The sequence below is a fragment of the Arabidopsis thaliana genome, chromosome 3, assembly GCF_000001735.4.
Source record: "Arabidopsis thaliana chromosome 3, partial sequence".
Taxonomy (NCBI): Eukaryota; Viridiplantae; Streptophyta; class Magnoliopsida; order Brassicales; family Brassicaceae; genus Arabidopsis; species Arabidopsis thaliana.
Window position 1 is genome coordinate 19,753,422 of NC_003074.8, and position 19,271 is coordinate 19,772,692.

The window sequence follows — 19,271 nt, forward strand, 5'->3', positions numbered from 1 at the left end:
CGACAAAAATTACAAAGAGTACAAGTAGCGAAAAAATACCAGAAATCTACAGAAAGAACATACAATGACAATCGTTGGTGTCAGTTTTGTCTTCCGTTGTTGCTTGTTTGTGGCTCCTCATCAGGTTCCCTTTTCTCTGTTACAGTGGTTCGATGTTGGTGTTTTGATTTTGTCTTTCAGTTTTTGGAGGTGCATGTCTTGTCTGAGCGGAGATTTCTTGAGAAGAATAGAGGCGGCGTTTTGGTCTATGTGGCATTGCTTATCCGTGAGAGCTGGTTTTTATCGTTTTTATAAGAATGGCGACCGGAGGTGGTTTCTCTAGTTTTCCGTAGATGCTCTTATAACCATCGGATTTGTGATTAAGTCCATTGTTGTCATCGCGTTTTTGCGTTAGTTTGCGGAGAAGCTGTATGCTCTTGATCCGGAGATTTTGTGGACGGGCCTCTAGTTGGGTTTGCTCGTGACAACTAGGATGGGACTCCAGCTCCTTTGAATTGTGGAAATCACGCAAATTTTCGAGTTTGGCATTTCGGAATCGCTGTTTCTTCTTTTGTTTCCGCTCTGCACGTTACGAGTTATCTCTCTGAAATTTTACACATTGCAAGAGAACTTGCGACTTTCTAATAAAAATAAATCGATAATCGCTTATAAAGTCAATATATAATTTTTGAACTGAAGTACGAGATCCTAAAATTTTCATAGATTCGTAAAGAAACAATTGAATTGATATTGTTTATATAACGCAGACCTCGTCACGTACAATTTTTTCGCGACGTTGTTTGACCAACGACTCCGTATATATGGGGTAAACCTCCTCATAGTTCCGTACAAATGCATCCTTTTTAAAACGTTTAATAATTGATAAAATCAAAAACTAATTAAATTAGTATCAATATCGCATTGAAAAAAATGAACCGTAGGTTACAAAAAGTGATAAATTGGATCAATTTGGAATTTAAGAGGACTATCAAAGTAGCTGTCTGGTGGTTGAGCTTCGTTAATGGAGTAATAGATAGCAATAATACAACGAGTTTCTATCAAAATAACATAAAATAAAATAAAATAATGGAACGAGTCTTGTAATGATTTTTTTTAAGGTTAATTTTCTCATCCATCAATTTCAGATAACGATCGAATATTCATATACAGTACATCATAGAGAACTATCCAAATATAGTTGTACTCCACAAATAACTGTTAACCGTTTATATGTTGTGCAACAAAAAAACAGTAACAAAAAATGTACGCAACCGTCTATAAATAGAATGATAAACGATAATCATTGGCAACTACTTTTGTATATATAGTTTCTGCAAAATAAAAATACTATGGTAGTATATGTTTTCATGATGATAATCTACATTTCGGCTAGGTTTTCTTATACATAACCAAATCATGTCCCTTGTCAAAACTACATTTAGGAGATTAGATTTAACTACAATATGGTTTGGTTGGATTTTCATTTGATTAGATATATATATATATATATATATATATATATATATATATGTCTATGTAATTTTATATATTAGAAAATAAATCTGCTATATTGATTTAAAAACAATTATGCCCCAAGTACAATAAAGTTAGATTTGTATTAAAATCAGATATTTGTTTTAAATTTTTTTTTCTTTCAATAATATCCATTTAATCAGATTGGATTTCCGAAAATAGTAACATAACAATAACGTTAACTCAAATTATTAAAATATGATTTTGTTTGGCTAAGAAAGTATGCTTTGTTTTTAGTTTGGATTTGTTGAGTATCTCGATTTTAGTCGTCCCGCCAGAATTGTTCCAACAGGATAAAATGTGCTGCACTTCATTGGGTCTATAAATGTTGAAGATTGAAATTTAAGACTTTTACCAATTACAATACATTTGAAAAAAAAAAAAAAAACGTTTGCGTTTCTCACACCATCAACCTTACATATGGCTGTTATATGAGCCTCGAGAGACTTGGCTTTCTTCAAACACAATAAATAGATCTGAACGAAAAAAAAAAAGATGTGAACGAGTTAACTTTATTGATTCAAAATAATATTCAGAGTCGGCTAAAAGGCTTTAGATAATGACAACTTCTTCTTCTACCACATTCTTCTAGCTAGGTATTAATAATATTATTCCAATAATAAGTGAGAAGTTTTGTTGGTGAAAAAAAGAGAAGAGTAAAATAAAAAGAAACTTTGAAGGGAAACTTTGATTTGGTCAAAAGCCAACGACATGCATTGGCTCTATATATATGTGTCTTTAAGAACTCATTTATTACTCTTCACTTCAATCAAAGACAAGAAGAAAGTTAGCCAGAAAAAAAAACAGATAAGAAAATGTCTATCTTTCTTTGTTTCCTCTTACTTCTTCCACTCTCTTTAATCTTCTTGAAAAAGCTCTTACCGTCGAAAGGGAAGCTTCCTCCGGGACCTAAGGGTCTTCCGATCATCGGTAACTTGCACCAGTTTGGAAGATTTCTTCACAAATCTCTTCACAAAATCTCCCAAGAATATGGACCGGTGATGCTTCTCCATTTCGGGGTGGTCCCTGTGATAATTGTCTCTTCCAAAGAAGGAGCTGAGGAAGTGCTCAAGACTCACGATCTTGAGACTTGTAGCCGACCTAAGACGGTGGGGAGCGGGTTGTTTACTTACAACTTTAAAGATATTGGTTTTGCTCCGTATGGTGAGAATTGGCGAGAGATGAGGAAAATTGCGGTTTCCGAGCTCTTTAGCCAGAAGAAGCTCAAATCTTTCAGGTATATTAGAGAGGACGAGAGCCAATTGTTGGTCCGGAAGGTATCAAAATCTGCTCTTGAGACACCAACTTCATCAGTTAATTTGAGGAAGGTCATTTTTACCTTCGCGGCAAGTATCATTTGTAGACTTTCTTTTGGACAAAATTTTTGCGATTTTGTCGATATGGAGACAGTGGAAGAGTTGGTGCTTGAATCGGAGACCAACCTCGGCTCCCTGGCGTTTGCTGACTTCTTACCTGCAGGGTGGATCATAGATCGGATCTCCGGTCAGCATTCCACGGTGATGAAAGCCTTTTCCAAACTCACCAATTTCTTTGAACTTGTGATTGATGATCATTTGAAGAGTGGGAAAATCGAAGATCACTCAGACATCATCAGTGTCATGTTGGATATGATCAACAAACCCACCGAAGTTGGTTCTTATAAAGTCACCGATGATCATCTCAAAGGACTTATGTCGGTGAGTATAAATAATACCTTTAGTAAAATCTTCAAAGTTCTACATTAGAGGTAACTTGAGGGACAATATTATAGCTTGGAAAGCAAGTTAACTTATAAGTATAGGCAAATATACCGTTTTGTTCTTATTTTTCTGACTTGGTTCATAATGCTCCCTAGATTTATATTGATGTCCTATTTTAAAACCAAAATCATGAATTATTTTCCATGTCATTGGATCAGGATGTGTTTTTGGCTGGAGTGAACGCGGGTTCCATCACAATGATATGGACGATGACAGAGTTAAGTAGACATCCGAGAGTGATGAGAAAACTTCAAGAAGAGATTCGAGCAGCGCTCGGACCCAACAAAGAGAAAATCACAGAAGAAGACCTCGAGAAAGTTGAGTACTTGAAGATGGTGATCGAGGAAGCATTCAGATTACACCCACCGGCTCCTCTCTTACTCCCAAGACTAACAATGTCCGACATCAATATTCAAGGCTACAGCATTCCAAAGAACACCATGATCCAAATCAACACGTACACAATTGGACGTGACCCCAAAAACTGGACAAAACCCGACGAGTTCATCCCCGAGAGGTTTGTCGATAACCCTATCGAATACAAGGGTCAACATTTTGAGCTATTGCCGTTTGGAGCCGGACGTAGGGTCTGTCCCGGGATGGCCACGGGGATCACCATCGTCGAGCTTGGGCTTCTTAGCCTTCTTTACTTCTTCGATTGGAGTTTGCCCAATGGAATGACCACTAAAGATATTGACATGGAAGAAGACGGAGCTTTTGTCATCGCCAAGAAAGTCTCTCTTGAGCTCGTACCAACTCTTCATCGCTGGTGAAGCATGCAACTATAACTATGTTAAATAATGACAAGAATTCTATATTTATGTCCACTTTACTACCGGTTTGGATTTTGCTTTGTTCATGTAATCCGCATGTTTCATGTTATCTTTCAAGTTCTGTTTTTATGTTATTGTCAAAAAAAAAAAAAAAAAAAACTGTTTTTAAGTTGACAAAAGAAAAAAAAAAAAGGTTGACATTACATTACATTAAAGTATTTGACTCCCGAAGATCCAGGGTTTGTTATGATAAATAATTGGTTTTCAAAAGTATGAAGGCTACTTTAAGTTACTTGTAGAAGACCAATACTACGTAGTCAAAACTGCTCTAATGCTTTTCATTCAATGATTGAACCGTGTTATTAATTAGTTAATTAGATGTATCCAAAACAGTTTAATTGAAAAAACATATAATAGTAAAACTTTAAAATTTGGAGTTCTTTTCTTCTAAAACATATAGTTATTGGAGTAAACATCCAAAATATTATGACTTTTCATATTCTGTTATTAGTAAATTTTGTTTTATAATTATTCTTTTAGAACTTGGAGACATAATATAAATAAACAAACCTGACATTTCGTTGATAATTTTTTTTTTTTTTTAAACCCTAGTTGAAGATAAACGACGTCAGTAATCCTCTGCGTTTTACTCTGTTTTTGAGCTTGTCTTTGTTCCAGTTCTCTGTTTCGATGTTCTTTTATCTTTATTTATCATCATCAGCTAAAGAAGTTCTCAAGACTCATGACCTAGAGACATGCACTCGACCTAAGATGGTCACGACCGGTTTGTTTTCTTACAACTTCAAAGACATTGGTTTCACTCAATATGGAGAGGAATGGGGAGAGATGAAAAAGCTTATAGGGCTTGAGCTCTTTAGTCCAAAAACGCAAAAGTCTTTTAGGTATATCAGAGAGGAAGAGAGTGACTTGCTGGTCAAGAAAATTTCAAAATCTGCTCAAACACAAACCCTAGTGGATTTGGGAAAACCCCTTTTCTCCTTCACTGCCGGTATTATATTTAGACTTGCGTTTGGACAGAACTTCCGTAAGTGCGATTTTATCGATAGGGAGAGAGTCGAAGAGCTGGTGGTAGAGTCAGAGACCAACGTAGGCACCTTGGCATTTTCTGACTTCTTCCCCACGGGTCTCGGATGGCTTATAGACCGGCTCTCTGGTCAAAGTTCGAGGATGAACAAAGTCTTTTCCAAACTCACCAATTTATTTGAACATGTGATTGATGATCATTTAAAGACTGAACAACATCAAGATCACTCAAACCTCATCAGTGCCATGTTGAATATGATCAATAAACCCACCAATATAGGCTCTTTCAAGATCACTTCCGATCATCTCAAAGGAGTCATGTCGGTTAGTGTGTATGATTTCTTAACTGGTACTCTGGTAGGATACTGGAGGGGATTTGAATAGCAATCTTTATAGCTTGCGGAGCAACTAAAAATTTAGCTTCTACATTTCATTTCAAACCACAATCATGAATTCTTACGTATGTTATTTATTCAGGATGTGTTTTTAGCGGGAGTGAACGCGGGAGTGATCACAATGATATGGACGATGACAGAGCTAACCAGACATCCAAGAGTGATGAAGAAACTTCAAAAAAAAGATTCGAGCAACACTCGGTTCCAACAAAGAGAGAATCACAGAAGAAGATCTAGAGAAAGTTGAGTACCTAAAGATGGTGATCGAGGAAACATTCAGACTACACCCACCTGCTCCACTCTTGCTCCCAAGATTAACAATGTCCGACGTCACAATTCAAGGCTACAACATTCCCAAAAACACCATGATTGAGATCAACACTTATACCATAGGTCGTGATCCAAAATGTTGGACTAACCCTGAAGAATTCATTCCTGAGAGGTTTTCCAACACCTCTATAAACTACAAGGGTCAGCATTTCGAGCTCTTGCCCTTTGGAGCTGGTCGTAGGAGCTGTCCCGGAATGTCCTTGGGAATCACCATTCTTGAGCTAGGCCTTCTTAACCTTCTTTATTTCTTTGATTGGCGTTTGCCCAATGGAATGACCATTGCTGACATTGACATGGAAGAAGTTGGAGCTTTAAACATAGCTAAGAAAGTACCTCTTGAGCTCGTACCAACTCTTCATCATTCGTGAACAAATGCATTAATATATAAGATCAAAATTTGTAGGTTTGCCCTCATATATATAGTTTAATCAGTTTGGTTTTTCATTACATTTTGGCTTTCCTTTTATCCTGTCTGGCTTATGTATTGTGAATCAAGTATATTCATGTTTTTATCTTCAATAGAAATATTAATCTATGTATGTTTTTTTTCCAATGAAGTGGTCTTTAAATAAACTAAACCATGTTTCAAGTTGACATAACATTAAAAGTAAATCGTTAAGAGGCATTGAATCAAAAACTTCTTACAAAATTCAATATAATTCCTAAGTTTAATTCAATCACTAATCCTGTTTACGATCAAATAAGGTTTGACGATCGCTTCAATCTAGCCTTAAGCCACGTGGAACCTTACTTTTTTTTTTTTTTCCAAAACCTAAGTGGCCAAATTAGCTCAGAATTTGTAGACCGTAGTGAGTTTATCTCATTAGCCCTAAACTCAATGGCCAATACTAGGGTACCACCACATGCGGGCATAGTTATTTTTTCTTCCTATCTGCATATTTCATATTTCCCAATATATTATAACTAACATTATCAAACCTAATTAGTTTGTGGTCACAGGAATCAGTTCCATAAAACATGGTTAGATATGTTGATTGGCACCGTATTGTTGTCGGTTTGGTTTAGAGGGAGAGAGCTTTATATTTAACGTGTCTTTTTTTAGTGGTATTCTCCTTCTCCATCAATTAAACACAGAAAATGATGTGCCTCGACAGAGTTGCCTTAATTAATTCAAATTCTCTGATATATTACACAAAAACTTTGATTTATTACAAGAACCTAACCACAAGCATAATGCCTATATATATCCTCTCTCGAGAACAAAACGCTCTTCACTCTCCTCATACAAAGAAAAAGAAAGAGTTAGCAACAAAAAAAAAACAATAATTATGTCTATGTTCCTAGGTTTGCTCTTCCTCTTCCCTCTCTTTTTCATCCTATTTAAAAACCTTTTACCTCCGAGAAAGAAGCTTCCTCCGGGACCAACGGGTCTTCCGCTAATAGGAAACTTGCACCAGCTTGGAAGATTGCTTCACAGTTCTCTTCACAAGCTCTCTTTAGAACATGGACCAGTGATGCTTGTCCGTTGGGGGGTCGTCCCTATGGCCGTGTTCTCTTCCAACGAAGCAGCTAAAGAAGTTCTCAAGACTCATGACTTAGAGACTTGTAACCGTCCTAAGCTGGTCGCCAACGGGTTGTTTACTCACGGCTATAAAGACATTGGTTTCACTCAGTATGGTGAGGAATGGCGAGAGATGAAAAAGTTCGTGGGGCTTGAGCTCTTTAGTCCAAAAAAACATAAGTCTTTCAGGTATATCAGAGAGGAAGAAGGTGACTTGTTGGTCAAGAAAATATCAAATTATGCTCAAACACAAACCTTGGTGGATTTGAGAAAATCCTTGTTCTCCTACACCGCCAGTATCATATTTAGAGAAGCCTTTGGACAGAACTTCCGCGAGTGCGATTACATCAATATGGACAAACTTGAAGAGCTGGTGCAAGAGACAGAAACCAACGTATGCAGCTTGGCATTCACTGACTTCTTCCCCAGAGGTCTCGGGTGGCTTGTAGACCGGATCTCCGGTCAGCATTCGAGGATGAACATAGCCTTTTCCAAACTCACCACTTTCTTTGAAGATGTGATCGATGAGCTTTTGAAGACTAAACAACTTGATGATCACTCAGACCTCGTCACTGCCATGTTGGATGTGATCAATAGACCCAGAAAATTCGGTTCTTTAAAGATCACTTACGATCATCTCATAGCAATGATGTCGGTGAGTGTGAATAATCACTTAATTAGTACCAATATCTCTAAATTTTAATGTTGGATATAATGATATTATAGTGTGGGAAGCAAGTTAGGTCGCATTTTGTTTTGATGGTCCATTTATACAATTTTTCCCCTATAATTAAATTTTGGTTATTAATTTTTTTTTTTTTTTTAAACCTTAACTATATATATTTTATTACATATGTCATTTAATCAGGATGTGGTTTTGGCGGGAGTAAACGCTGGAACAGTAACAATGATATGGACGATGACAGAGCTTACAAGACATCCTAGAGTGATGAAGAAACTTCAAGAAGAAATTCGAGCAACACTCGGACCAAACAAAGAGAGAATCACAGAAGAAGATCTAGAGAAAGTTGAGTACTTGAATCTGGTGATCAAAGAATCATTCAGACTACATCCACCAGCTCCTCTCTTGCTCCCAAGAGAAACAATGTCCGACATCGAGATTCAAGGCTACCACATTCCCAAGAACGCCCATGTAAAGATCAACACTTATGCGATAGGACGTGATCCTAAACGTTGGACTAACCCTGAAGAATTCAATCCTGAGAGGTTTTTGAATACCTCAATCAACTACAAGGGTCAGCATTACGAGCTCTTGCCCTTTGGAGCCGGTCGTAGGAACTGTCCAGGTATGACCTTGGGAATCACCATTCTTGAGCTAGGTCTTCTTAACATTCTCTACTACTTCGATTGGAGTTTACCCAGTGGAATGACCATTAAAGACATTGACATGGAAGAAGACGGCGCTTTGAACATCGCCAAGAAAGTCCCTCTGCAGCTCGTACCAACTCTTCCATAATCACTCGTGAATAATAGTATTAAATAAGATGATCAAGATTTGTATGTTTGCCTCTATCATACTACATTTGGTTTTTCTTTCCTTTTTTTCGTGTTGCCATATTAATATATATCCATGTTTTATAATGTTTCTTATCTTCAATAAAAAAAAAGTCATATTATTAAGATTTCAAAGTTCTTTCAAATTTTCATTGAAGTGGTCTTTATCAAGGAAAACGGCAGCGTTTTGTATAGTCACTACTATGATTGTGACCTAGGCACTATGATCCGATTGATGAAATCTCCAAGTAAGTAAGTACTAGTAGTATAATCCTGACCTGTCATCGTCTACTAGAGACTGGATCATACAGTTCTTCATAGACTCTGCTTTAGCACTGTTTGCATCAAAAGCAAACCACTTCTTTTTTTTTCCACAAGCAAACCACTTCACAAGGAAGAAATAAACTTAATAATTTTTCACTCCCCCCAAACTTTCATTATTGGTATAAAAAGATTATTTTGTTTGTTTTTTCGTGATGATACACAGAAGGGCCAGACCCAAACAATAGGTGAATACTGAAAAATAAAGAAACTTGAAAAAGCCCAAACTCCATGAAGGGGGAAACCAGGCCCAATACGAGCAAAACAGAGGCAAAACAATCCGATGTCCAAGATCGTCGAATCCGGGCCCATATCCGGAAATCCCCACAACAGTTGACCAAATAACCAAGTCACCTTGAAGAAGCGCCGGAGTTATCAACAAGTTCGTTCATGAATTCATACCTGAGTTCACAGTTTTCTGATATTGGAAGGTAAAATTAAAGTCATTAAACCAAATGATTCATGTTTTTTATTTCTTTTTTTGTTAAATGAATGAGTTCCACAAAAAATGTTTAGATTTTTAGATTACCAAATTAGTTATGGTTACACGAATCAGTTCCACAAAAATATGTTTAGATTTGTAAACAACCACATTATGTTGCAGCTTGGTTAGAGAGACCACTAAATCTAATCTTATGTTTTTTTGGGGCTTCTCTCCATTAAACACCTTAACTAAATCAATCCTCTGCAAAAGCAAACCATTTACTACAAAAGCCTAACCACATGCATTGCGCGCCTATATATCGTCTCCGGTCTCTCGAGAACAAAACGCTCTTCACTCCAAATACAAAGAAAAAAACAAAACCAAGCTAAGGCAAAATAAAAGACAAGAATAATGTCTATCTTCCTCCTATGTATCCTCTTCCTTTTCCCTCTCTTTCAGATCATTTTTAAAAAGCTTTTACCTTCGAAAAGTAAGCTTCCTCCGGGACCTACAGGTCTTCCGATCATAGGAAACTTGCACCAGCTTGGAAGATCGCTTCACAGTGTTTTTCACAAGCTCTCTTTATAATATGGACCAGTGATGCTTCTCCGTTTTGGAGTTGTCCCTGTGGTCGTGTTCTCTTCCAAGGAAGCAGCTAAAGAAGTTCTCAAAACTCATGACTTAGATACTTGCACCCGACCTAAGCTAGTCGCGAATGGGTTGTTTTCTCGCAACTTCAAAGACATTGGTTTCACTCAGTACGGTGAAGACTGGCGAGAGATGAAAAAGCTGGTGGGGCTTGAGCTCTTTAGTCCGAAAAAGCATAAGTCTTTCAGGTATATCAGAGAGGAAGAAGGTGACTTGCTGGTCAAGAAAATATCAAATTCCGCTCAAACACAGACCCTAATAGATTTGAGAAAAGCCTCTTTCTCCTTCACCGCCGGTACAATCTTCAGACTAGCCTTTGGACAGAACTTCCACCAGTGCGATTTCATGGATATGGACAGACTTGAAGAGCTGGTGCTAGAGGCGGAAACCAACGGATGCATCTTGGCACTCACAGACTTCTTACCCACGGGTCTTGGTTGGCTTGTAGACCGGATATCTGGTCGGCATTCGAGGATGAATAAAGCCTTTTCAAAACTCACCAATTTATTTCAACATGTGATCCATGAGCAATTAAAGATTGGACAACTCCAAGATCATTCCAACCTCGTTAGTGCCATGTTGGATATGATCATTAGGCCCTCTAAATTCAGTTCTTTCAATATCACTTCCAACCATCTCATAGCAATGATGTCGGTAAGTGCTAAATAGTAACTTAATTATTAATACCAATCTTTAAAATTTTATGTTACGAAGCTAATGTTATAGCTTGGAGAGCAAGTTAACTCGTGATAGGCAAACATTTCCTTTTTATGGTCCATTCTTCTTTGTTATTCTGTCTGAAAATCAAAATCCTAAACTATTACGTATGTTATAATTATTCAATCAGGATGTGGTTTTGGCGGGAGTGAATGCGGGAACAATCACAATGGTATGGATAGTGACAGAACTAATTAGACATCCTAGGGTTATGAGAAAACTCCAAGAAGAGATTCGAGCAACACTTGGATCCAACAAAGAGAGAATCACATAAGAAGATCTACAAAAAGTCGAGTACTTGAATATGGTGATCAAAGAAACATTCAGATTACATCCACCATCTCCCCTCTTGCTACCAAGAGAAACAATGTCCGATATCGAGATTCAAGGCTACCACATTCCCAAGAACGCCCTTATCAGGATCAACACTTACACTATAGGACGTGATCTGAAATGTTGGTCTAACCCTGAGAGGTTTTTGAATACCTCAATCAACTACAAAGGTCAGGATTACAAGCTCTTGCCCTTCGGAGCAGGCCGTAGAAGCTGTCCTGGTATGAACTTGGGAATCACCATTCTTGAGCTAGGCCTTCTTAACATTCTTTACTTCTTTGATTGGAGTTTTCCCAATGGAATGACCATTGAAGACATTGACATGGAGGAAAACGGAGCTTTAAACAAAACCCTTGAGCTCATACCAACTCTTCCATCAGCACTGGTCAACAAAAGTATTAGATAAGCTCAAGATTTGTATGTTTGCCTCTTTTGTAATCTGTTTGGTATGTTTTGTGTTTTTTTCTTACGTTTATCCTGGTTGGTTTGTACTGTGATATGATTTAGGCCTTGTTTGTTTGATCAGTCAGATGGATCATCTGGATGGAGATGAGTTTTGATGTTCGTTTGGTGCCAAAAACGGTTCATTCAGATGATCCATCCAAATGAATCATCTGGATGAGTTTGAAAATTTAGGCTAAATTTTCAAACTCATTTGGCTGAACTAAATTGGATCATTTGGATGGAGATGATTCAGTCAAAAATAACAAATGACAAAAATATCCTAATTATTCCAATTGATTATTTAGATGTATTTTTAGATACAAAAACAAATAGACTAAACCTTATTTTACAATTATTTTTTTAAAAATAGAAAAATTAAATTTTTCTCTAAAACTGTAAAATTAAATTTTTCCGCAAAAACCGTAAAATTACGTTTTCCCGCCAAAACCACAAAAATCATATTTCCCGCAAAAACCGTAAAATCGTGTTTTCCCGTCAAAACCGCATAATCACGTTTTCCCGCCAAAACCGCAAAATCACGTTTTACCGTCAAAACCGCAAAATCACGTTTTTCCGCCAAAACCGCAAAAATCACGTTTTCCCGTCAAAAACGTAAAATTTTGTTTTCCGCCAAAACCGCAAAATTCTGTTTTCCCGCCAAAACCGTAAAATTATGTTTTCCCGCCAAAACCGCAAAATAACGTTTTCTCGTCAAAACCTCAAAATCACGTTTTCCCGCCAAAACCGCAAAAATCACGTTTTCCCGCTAAAAACGTAAAATTTTGTTTTCCGCCAAAACCGTAAAATCGAGTTTTCTTGTCAAAACCGTAAAATCACGTTTTTCCGCTAAACCCGTAAAATAAATTTATAAATGTAAAGAACTATTATTTGAAATTCATTTACTTTTAAATATATTTTAGATTAAGAATTAAAATTAATATGTTTACAAGTAATAATAAAAATATAATTAGATGAAAGCATGAGTATTTTAGGTATTTGTATTATTACAAATCATTTGGATGGAGATTAGAGATAAGCAAACGAACAACATCTCATTCGGATGATCCAGTCAAATGAACCGACTAAAAATGAAACAAACAAGAGTCGGATGAATCATCTAGATAGACATGTTGAATCGATCAGTTGGATGAATCTGTCAAATGGAGAAATGAACAGGCCTTATAATGTTTCTATCCTCAATAAAATTTATGTTAATTATAATCTTTTTGTCTTTCCAATTTTTCATTGAAGTGGTCTTTATTATGAAAACGGTAGATCAAAGACTCTGGAGGGCGAGAATCTTTTGTATAAGAGATCGTGGCCGTTAAAAGGCAATAAGCACTAGGATCCAATGGATGAAATCTCGAAGTATAAGTACTATGTAGTATATCGTGTAGCCCTGACCTGTAAAAAACATGCCTTTTTCTTGTTCTGTTTGGTGTTTGAGTGTTTGACTCTGCAATACTATCCAATTTCAATGGGTTCTCACAATTAAAAGCATATTATAAAAAGCCATAGATGCATTTTATAACTAGCATATCAAATATAACAAGAAACAGCAATAAGTTCATAAGTTTTCTTGGGGATGAAGAAGGTACTACTAAGATAAAGCCTAAGAAGAAACATAAGAACACTCCTAAACAAACAAAAGCCATAATAAGAAGTCATGTCAAAGTACTGATGATAATGATAATAGTGATCGCGATGATGAGAACGGCGATAGTGATAGACTGAGAGTGATGGTGGTGGTGGTGAATGGTGAGAGGATCAAGCATCTCTACGCAAGACATGGACTCGGATGGAATGAACCATCTTCTGGTCATCATGAAGAAGCTCGCATTCGACAGTATCTTGGTGCTTTTTGAGCCTGTTCCTTCTGCAAATCCTGTCCCATCCTTTGAAGCAAACCCTCTTATCAGCCCATTTTCCTCTTAGCCCTACTAAGGTTCCTTCTCCATCGATGTACTTGATGGATGAACCAAATTCAAGGTTATTATCCTTCACCACATTGGCTGGGATCAACTACACACAAAACAAAATCACCGCAACATGTTAAAGCCATACTGAAAGTAAAACAGAGATAGTAACTGAATCTGAAGTCTTATATTCGTCACTTTTACCAGTTCATAAATCCTGTTCTTGAGCGTAGTCGGAAAGTGTGGATTAGTTAAAGCTTCCACGTCCAAGTTCCCTTCAAAAACTGAAACAAAACAATCTTTAGTATATTAGATTGTGTTTTTGGATTAACAATGTTTATGTACTTTTGAAAAAAGACTATCAAACCTGCAGCATCGGTTGCAGTCTCTTCGTCAATCGGATAAAGACTCTGGCTGATTTCTTCATCTTCATCAAAGCTACCATCATCATCTTCATCTTCATCTTCATCTTCATCATCATCATCTTCAACAACATCAGTTGAGTCTTTTTCGTCTTCCACAACAGAATCAGAATCAGAATCAGAAAGTGGTATGGCTTGTATTTCAGCTCTGACCTCTTTGCTACCCCAACGATCAAAGACACTCACTTCAAAGGTACGATGACCATCATACACAAATGTCATGAACTCTCCGTTCTTCAGCTCATGTTCCTCTGCGAATTTTGGCCATCCTCTAGTAAGATACGCAGCTCCGCTTATTTTCTTCAAGCTCACAGTCCAAAGTTTTCCTCCAAGACCTTGGAGCTTCACTGTCTTTGGCAATGGATCAGCAAGAAATGCCATAAAAGGCAACGGAATCATCTGATGAACCAAACACAAATGTCAAACATCAGATTACTTGTTACAACTTAAAACAAAACTCAACTCAACTCCACAAGTAAAATGTCATCAAAGTCATAGAGTCTCTCTGTTTCAAGCTAAGCAGTCACAGTTTTGACCTATGCTTTATTGAACGAGATACAAAGACACAGATCCAGAGTTTTTCATCACTTCCAATTTCACAGCTCGTTTTCTCATTTCCGTTTAGAAGCAGAAGAAAGATTGAAAACCCGTAAACCCAACCCCAACTGCTAAACTAGCTAAAGATTATATCTTTCTCATAAAGCCATAACTTTCATACTAATACTTGAGATTCAAAGTCTGAAACTTTTCCTACTACAGAAACAAGGAAGAAGAAAGAAAGAGAGAGAGAGGTTCTTACCAACGATTCAGAAGCCGATTCAACGAGGAACACTTTGAAGAAACGAGGATACAATTCGCTATCGTCAGCCATGGAATGATGTTGGAAACGAGAGAGAGAGAGAGAATCGAAATGGGTTTCTTAGCTAGTGAGAGGAAGATAACGTTGAAGGTTCAGAGTTTAAAGGAGAAAGAGAGAGAGAAATGAGTCAAAGAAGACCTCTGCTGCGTTCTTGTACAAAACAGAGTACTGTACTATCTCAAAGCTTTATGATTTTTGCAGTTTAACCCATAAATTCTAGTAAAAAAGAAAAGAGAAGCTGATTTCTAATTGGTGCTTGACTTCTGAAACTTGTTTTCGATCGGTACTTACGAATCAGAGACTATTTCCATCTCTTTCCTCTGTTTTTTGTTTTTTCATTTCTTTTTTTTCTTCCTCATTTTCATCTTCGTTTAACAAAAATAACTCTTATCGTTGTTAAATTGACAAAAAACAATAAACCAAAATGTTATTCAAGACCTCTTTAAGTTTTTAAAGTGAAGCTAATATTTTCAAACGTTTACAAATGCTTTTTAGATAAATAATTATTTATCTAACAAACACACAAATACTCTTGCATCTATACAAATGACACAGAAAATGCATGCATGTGAGGAATTCAATATTCTAATACAGTAAATAAGAGAAATAATTATCAAAAAGAAAAACGAAGTTTGCGTGTTCTTCTGTTTATAGATTTGAATGAAACATCATTCTCTGCAAGCCAGGGATTGGTTCTGTTTTCTATGGTGAGATTGTAGCCCACTCTATCCACTGTTGCGTTCATATATCTTTCACTTCATGTTCTTATTATATACTTCATTGGACTGTTTTGTTTTCAGATTTAAACCATTTACATTTCGATTAGAAAGAGTATCTTATAAACCAGATTAATTCGTAAAATTTCATAATACAAGAACTCGTTAGATTAAAGATTCTTTACGCACAAATTTATAATGTGCTTCCTTTTTCTGGAGGATGGGATACATAAGAATCTAACATGCAGAGAAATTCCTATTTGTAAAAAAGAAAGCTCCATTGCATGGAGAAAACTATTGATAACTTCAAGCATCTCATTCTCATCATCCCTCAAGTTGATCTTCTGCATCGATTTTGGAATACAATTTGTTCGGCAGTTTAGGAGACGAGACAGAGACAACCTTTGAACTTGCCTTACTTTTTGAATTCGTCGACTCTTGTATTGGAGACCTCGCAGGTTGAGTCTTTCCTCCAGACTTCTTACTGGCAGATGAAGATGATCCATGTCTTGCCTGTTTAACAAAGAGAGAAAGAAATAGAGACATCATTTACTTGATCAGATTCCAGACAGAAACAGATCTTGTGCCAGTTGGTTCCAATCTCAAGGAACAACAATTGCATATTTGGTCTCTAGTTTGTTCATGAATTTTGGGGACTTACTCCATCAAAGAAGCCGATTTTTGGTGATGGCACACGGAGACCTGATGGTTTTGCGGAAGCTGAAGGAACCAAACCACCGTTGATAGCTGAAACTCGTTTTGTGCCTTCCTTAGCATCAGCTTGGACAACAGATGTATCTTTGGAGTTCTTGAGAGGTTTCACAGTTTGTACTGTATTATCATTTGCAGGAACCTTTTCACGAGAGACTGTTTTCTGGTTACCATTAGCCATTTTACTAGTTTCAGAAGCTCGTGATGACTCTGATGAATAGTCACTGATCGAACCAGCAGTTGGTACACTGGAGGAAAGCTTGGGCTTGGATGTCTTATTGGTTTGTTGGGGTGGGATTCTTGGCTGGCCCATAATACCTCTAGATGTAGATCGATTTGCCAATGGCTGGGAAGATAATCTGGAACTTGAATCATTCTTCTTCTTTATCGAATCTATAGAAGGTTTGTGAGAAGCGCTAGATGAAGCACTGGCACAGCTCTCTAGTGAAGAACATGAAGAGGTCATTTCATTCTTTGAGGCATCTGAAGAACGTGAAGAAGACTTAAAAGGCACACCAGGTTTTGGTAAGACGGGTTTAGCACGTCGCGACATGGATATTCTTGGACCCAGAGGCTCTTTACCTGTACTATTCAAGGTCATACAATATATTTCAATTTTAAAAAAACAAGTGTAAACTTCTTTAAGAACAAGTTCTGACTAACCCGCAGGTAATTTGGAATTCTTTTCTTGTTGCGTTTTGCTTATATCTAATGATGACCTGTTCGTCGATGTTGTTGACAAGGGCCTGACTTTGCTGAGTCCGTTGGGTGGCTTGGAAATGGATGTACTGAGACCTCTTGTAGCAACAGGCTGCAGAAAATATTTTATTTTTTTACAATATCCAATATATTCATTATGTGGTTCACTATAGGGTAAGCTATTAAAAGTGATGACACGCTTCTGATTCATAGATTCAACAGAGCCAATTCAATTTTATTAGTCCAGCTCATTACCAATGGAAACCTAGGAAAAAACCATTATTCTAGTTATGAAAGACTAAGAAACAAGCCCATTTAATAAATATGCACCTGAGAAACTGAATGAAGATACTATACCTGTTTGGTTGCCTTCCCTGGTCCTTGTACTCTACTCGGATTTCTGGGACTGCCTTTAGATTTAGTCTGGGAAATAAAAAAATTAAAGAGAAAATTAGCCAAGGAGAGAGTAAAAAGAGATATCCACAGGGTGCATTTGTTAGTACTTATCGGATTTACCTTTCCCTGAGTGGCAGTGACGTCCACTGTACTTGAAGCTGGAGTTAGACAAAGAATGCATAAGATGGTCAACTTGGAAACAAATCACAAGAATTAACTATTGCTGCAAATGTGTATGGTCTAGTGAGAACAGCTTGAAACAGTTCTTCCAATGCCACAAAATTAAAACACAGTGGCGGGACACTCTTCATGAAATATGATAGAAAACTCTACGATTAGCTCACATTAGAATACTAGCTCTTTCAGAAGCCATAAAAAGAAAAAGGCACAGGAACAGCTTCATTATTTAACGGTTAAGTAAAGCACAACACACAAAACTAAAAAAAGTAAATCCTTAATCCTTATTAGAGAGACATTCAAAGATACACATGCCAAGGTGTGGTAAAGGCATATAACGATAGAAAGAATAAAGAAGACTCACTTGGGCTAATTGCTACGTCTGTTGCTCTCAACACATTACTTTTCCCGGGTGTTGCAACATCAGATGTTTTAGCAGACCTTTGAATAGATGCTCTAACATCCTCAAACAAAACAAACTCCTGACTGTTCTCCACAGTGCAGTCACTTTGAAATGTAGAAATGGATTCTGTAGATCTATTAATATCCTCTAGAATGGTCGGTAAAGCTTTCTTCCCACTCTTATGATTGCTTTCCATCATGCTGGACAGTTCTTCCGGTTCCAAAACACCTGATGTTTAACAATATATCTCAGCAAAAGTAAAGTAATACATACAAATCGAGGTACTTCGTTCGAAATGAACTTACCAGCGCTAGTGAAGAACTCATTGTCCCAAGCAAGACTTTTACGCAAATTATACTTTCCTTTCTTCATAACTTTCTCAGGCTCAGGCGACTCGTGAGGTTGAAGCACCTCTTCCTTCTCTTCAACAGAAGAAGCAAGTATCTCATCATCACAATACTGTGTATCCCTCATGAAGTTTAGATCTTTATCCTCCTTCAAACATTTATCATCCTTATCTGTCTCTGAAATGTAATACAAAAGGCAAACAAATTCCAACTTTAAACTCAATTACAATGGATCTAAGTTCAAGTATCAATCAAATGAAGCAAAATCAAAATCCTCTACTAATCAAGTAGATTCAGAGAAATTAACAAAAATACCCAGAACCCATAAATCCAAAATTGAAGGAGAATAAGCAGAGATATTGTAATTCACCGGAAAACTCGGAGAAGAGAAGGCTATCGTCTTCAACAGCGACATCAATCAAACCAAGGCCATCGACCTCAACTTCGCTTTTCTTGCTCTCTTTATCTTCCATTGAACAGAGAGATCGAAATGTTGAGTTTGCTCAAAGATCCCAAAGACTGAGGAAGAAGATAAAATTTTGAATTGAAGATTAGATTCGATTTGTTCCCACTCTTTGAGAAATCAAGGGTTTTTGAGTTAGTGAGCGCGGTTGTTCACTAATGAATCGTGTAATGTCTTTGATCGACTCTCGACCGTTGGATTTGTTCCATTTTTATTTTTGTTTCTTACTTTTAAAAACTAATCTCGTTGAAGCCTAATAAAGCCCATAAAAAAAAAAGCAAACTTGACCTCATATGGGCCTTAATGCGTAAAACCCAATATCCAAACATATAGCCGTCGACCGAAATACGATGAACTAACTAATAGAGAATTCTAAGATTTTGTAATTGTATAAAATAAAACAAGATAAGATTTTTCATTACAT

General features: G+C 36.9%; 7 protein-coding genes and 1 long non-coding RNA gene across 8 annotated transcripts; 4 read left to right on the forward strand and 4 right to left on the reverse strand.

The window, feature by feature from the left end:
* Positions 1–2,267: 2,267 nt before the first annotated feature.
* Positions 2,268–4,192, forward strand: CYP71B5 (cytochrome p450 71b5). The gene is made up of 2 exons (NM_115188.5): positions 2,268–3,209; positions 3,431–4,192. Exons 1-2 carry the CDS (start codon positions 2,328–2,330, stop codon positions 4,043–4,045), a joined length of 1,497 nt encoding a protein of 498 aa, NP_190896.1. The 5' UTR covers positions 2,268–2,327; the 3' UTR covers positions 4,046–4,192.
* Positions 4,193–4,735: 543 nt separating this feature from the next.
* On the forward strand, positions 4,736–6,182 carry CYP71B30P (the record flags this gene model as incomplete). The annotated part of the gene is made up of 2 exons (NM_115189.1): positions 4,736–5,446; positions 5,670–6,182. 2 exons carry the CDS (start codon positions 4,736–4,738, stop codon positions 6,180–6,182), a joined length of 1,224 nt encoding a protein of 407 aa, NP_190897.1.
* Positions 6,183–6,561: 379 nt separating this feature from the next.
* Positions 6,562–6,687, reverse strand: AT3G53294 (uncharacterized protein; the record flags this gene model as incomplete). Its single annotated transcript, NM_001125358.1, has 1 exon — positions 6,562–6,687. One exon carries the CDS (start codon positions 6,685–6,687, stop codon positions 6,562–6,564), a length of 126 nt encoding a protein of 41 aa, NP_001118830.1.
* Positions 6,688–6,832: 145 nt separating this feature from the next.
* On the reverse strand, positions 6,833–7,044 carry AT3G08335. Its single transcript, NR_141431.1, has one exon. It is a non-coding gene; the product is annotated as an other RNA (long non-coding RNA).
* A 9-nt stretch (positions 7,045–7,053) lies between these two features.
* CYP71B31 (cytochrome P450, family 71, subfamily B, polypeptide 31) lies at positions 7,054–8,936 on the forward strand. The gene is made up of 2 exons (NM_115190.1): positions 7,054–7,991; positions 8,205–8,936. Exons 1-2 carry the CDS (start codon positions 7,104–7,106, stop codon positions 8,811–8,813), a joined length of 1,497 nt encoding a protein of 498 aa, NP_190898.1. The 5' UTR covers positions 7,054–7,103; the 3' UTR covers positions 8,814–8,936.
* Positions 8,937–10,196: 1,260 nt separating this feature from the next.
* CYP71B32 (cytochrome P450, family 71, subfamily B, polypeptide 32) lies at positions 10,197–11,847 on the forward strand (the record flags this gene model as incomplete). Its single annotated transcript, NM_148872.1, has 4 exons — positions 10,197–10,704; positions 11,092–11,133; positions 11,240–11,679; positions 11,821–11,847. 4 exons carry the CDS (start codon positions 10,197–10,199, stop codon positions 11,845–11,847), a joined length of 1,017 nt encoding a protein of 338 aa, NP_680127.1.
* Positions 11,848–13,233: 1,386 nt separating this feature from the next.
* AT3G53310 (AP2/B3-like transcriptional factor family protein) lies at positions 13,234–15,365 on the reverse strand. Its single transcript, NM_115191.4, has 4 exons — positions 14,876–15,365; positions 14,022–14,475; positions 13,859–13,938; positions 13,234–13,760 (listed from the first exon to the last, which is right to left on the reverse strand). Exons 1-4 carry the CDS (start codon positions 14,945–14,947, stop codon positions 13,506–13,508), a joined length of 861 nt encoding a protein of 286 aa, NP_566984.1. The 5' UTR covers positions 14,948–15,365; the 3' UTR covers positions 13,234–13,505.
* Positions 15,366–15,728: 363 nt separating this feature from the next.
* On the reverse strand, positions 15,729–19,032 carry AT3G53320 (mediator of RNA polymerase II transcription subunit-like protein). The gene is made up of 8 exons (NM_115192.3): positions 18,755–19,032; positions 18,343–18,561; positions 17,999–18,265; positions 17,578–17,615; positions 17,419–17,484; positions 17,026–17,173; positions 16,313–16,944; positions 15,729–16,164 (listed from the first exon to the last, which is right to left on the reverse strand). Exons 1-8 carry the CDS (start codon positions 18,855–18,857, stop codon positions 15,976–15,978), a joined length of 1,662 nt encoding a protein of 553 aa, NP_190900.1. The 5' UTR covers positions 18,858–19,032; the 3' UTR covers positions 15,729–15,975.
* Between the last annotated feature and the right edge of the window lie 239 nt (positions 19,033–19,271).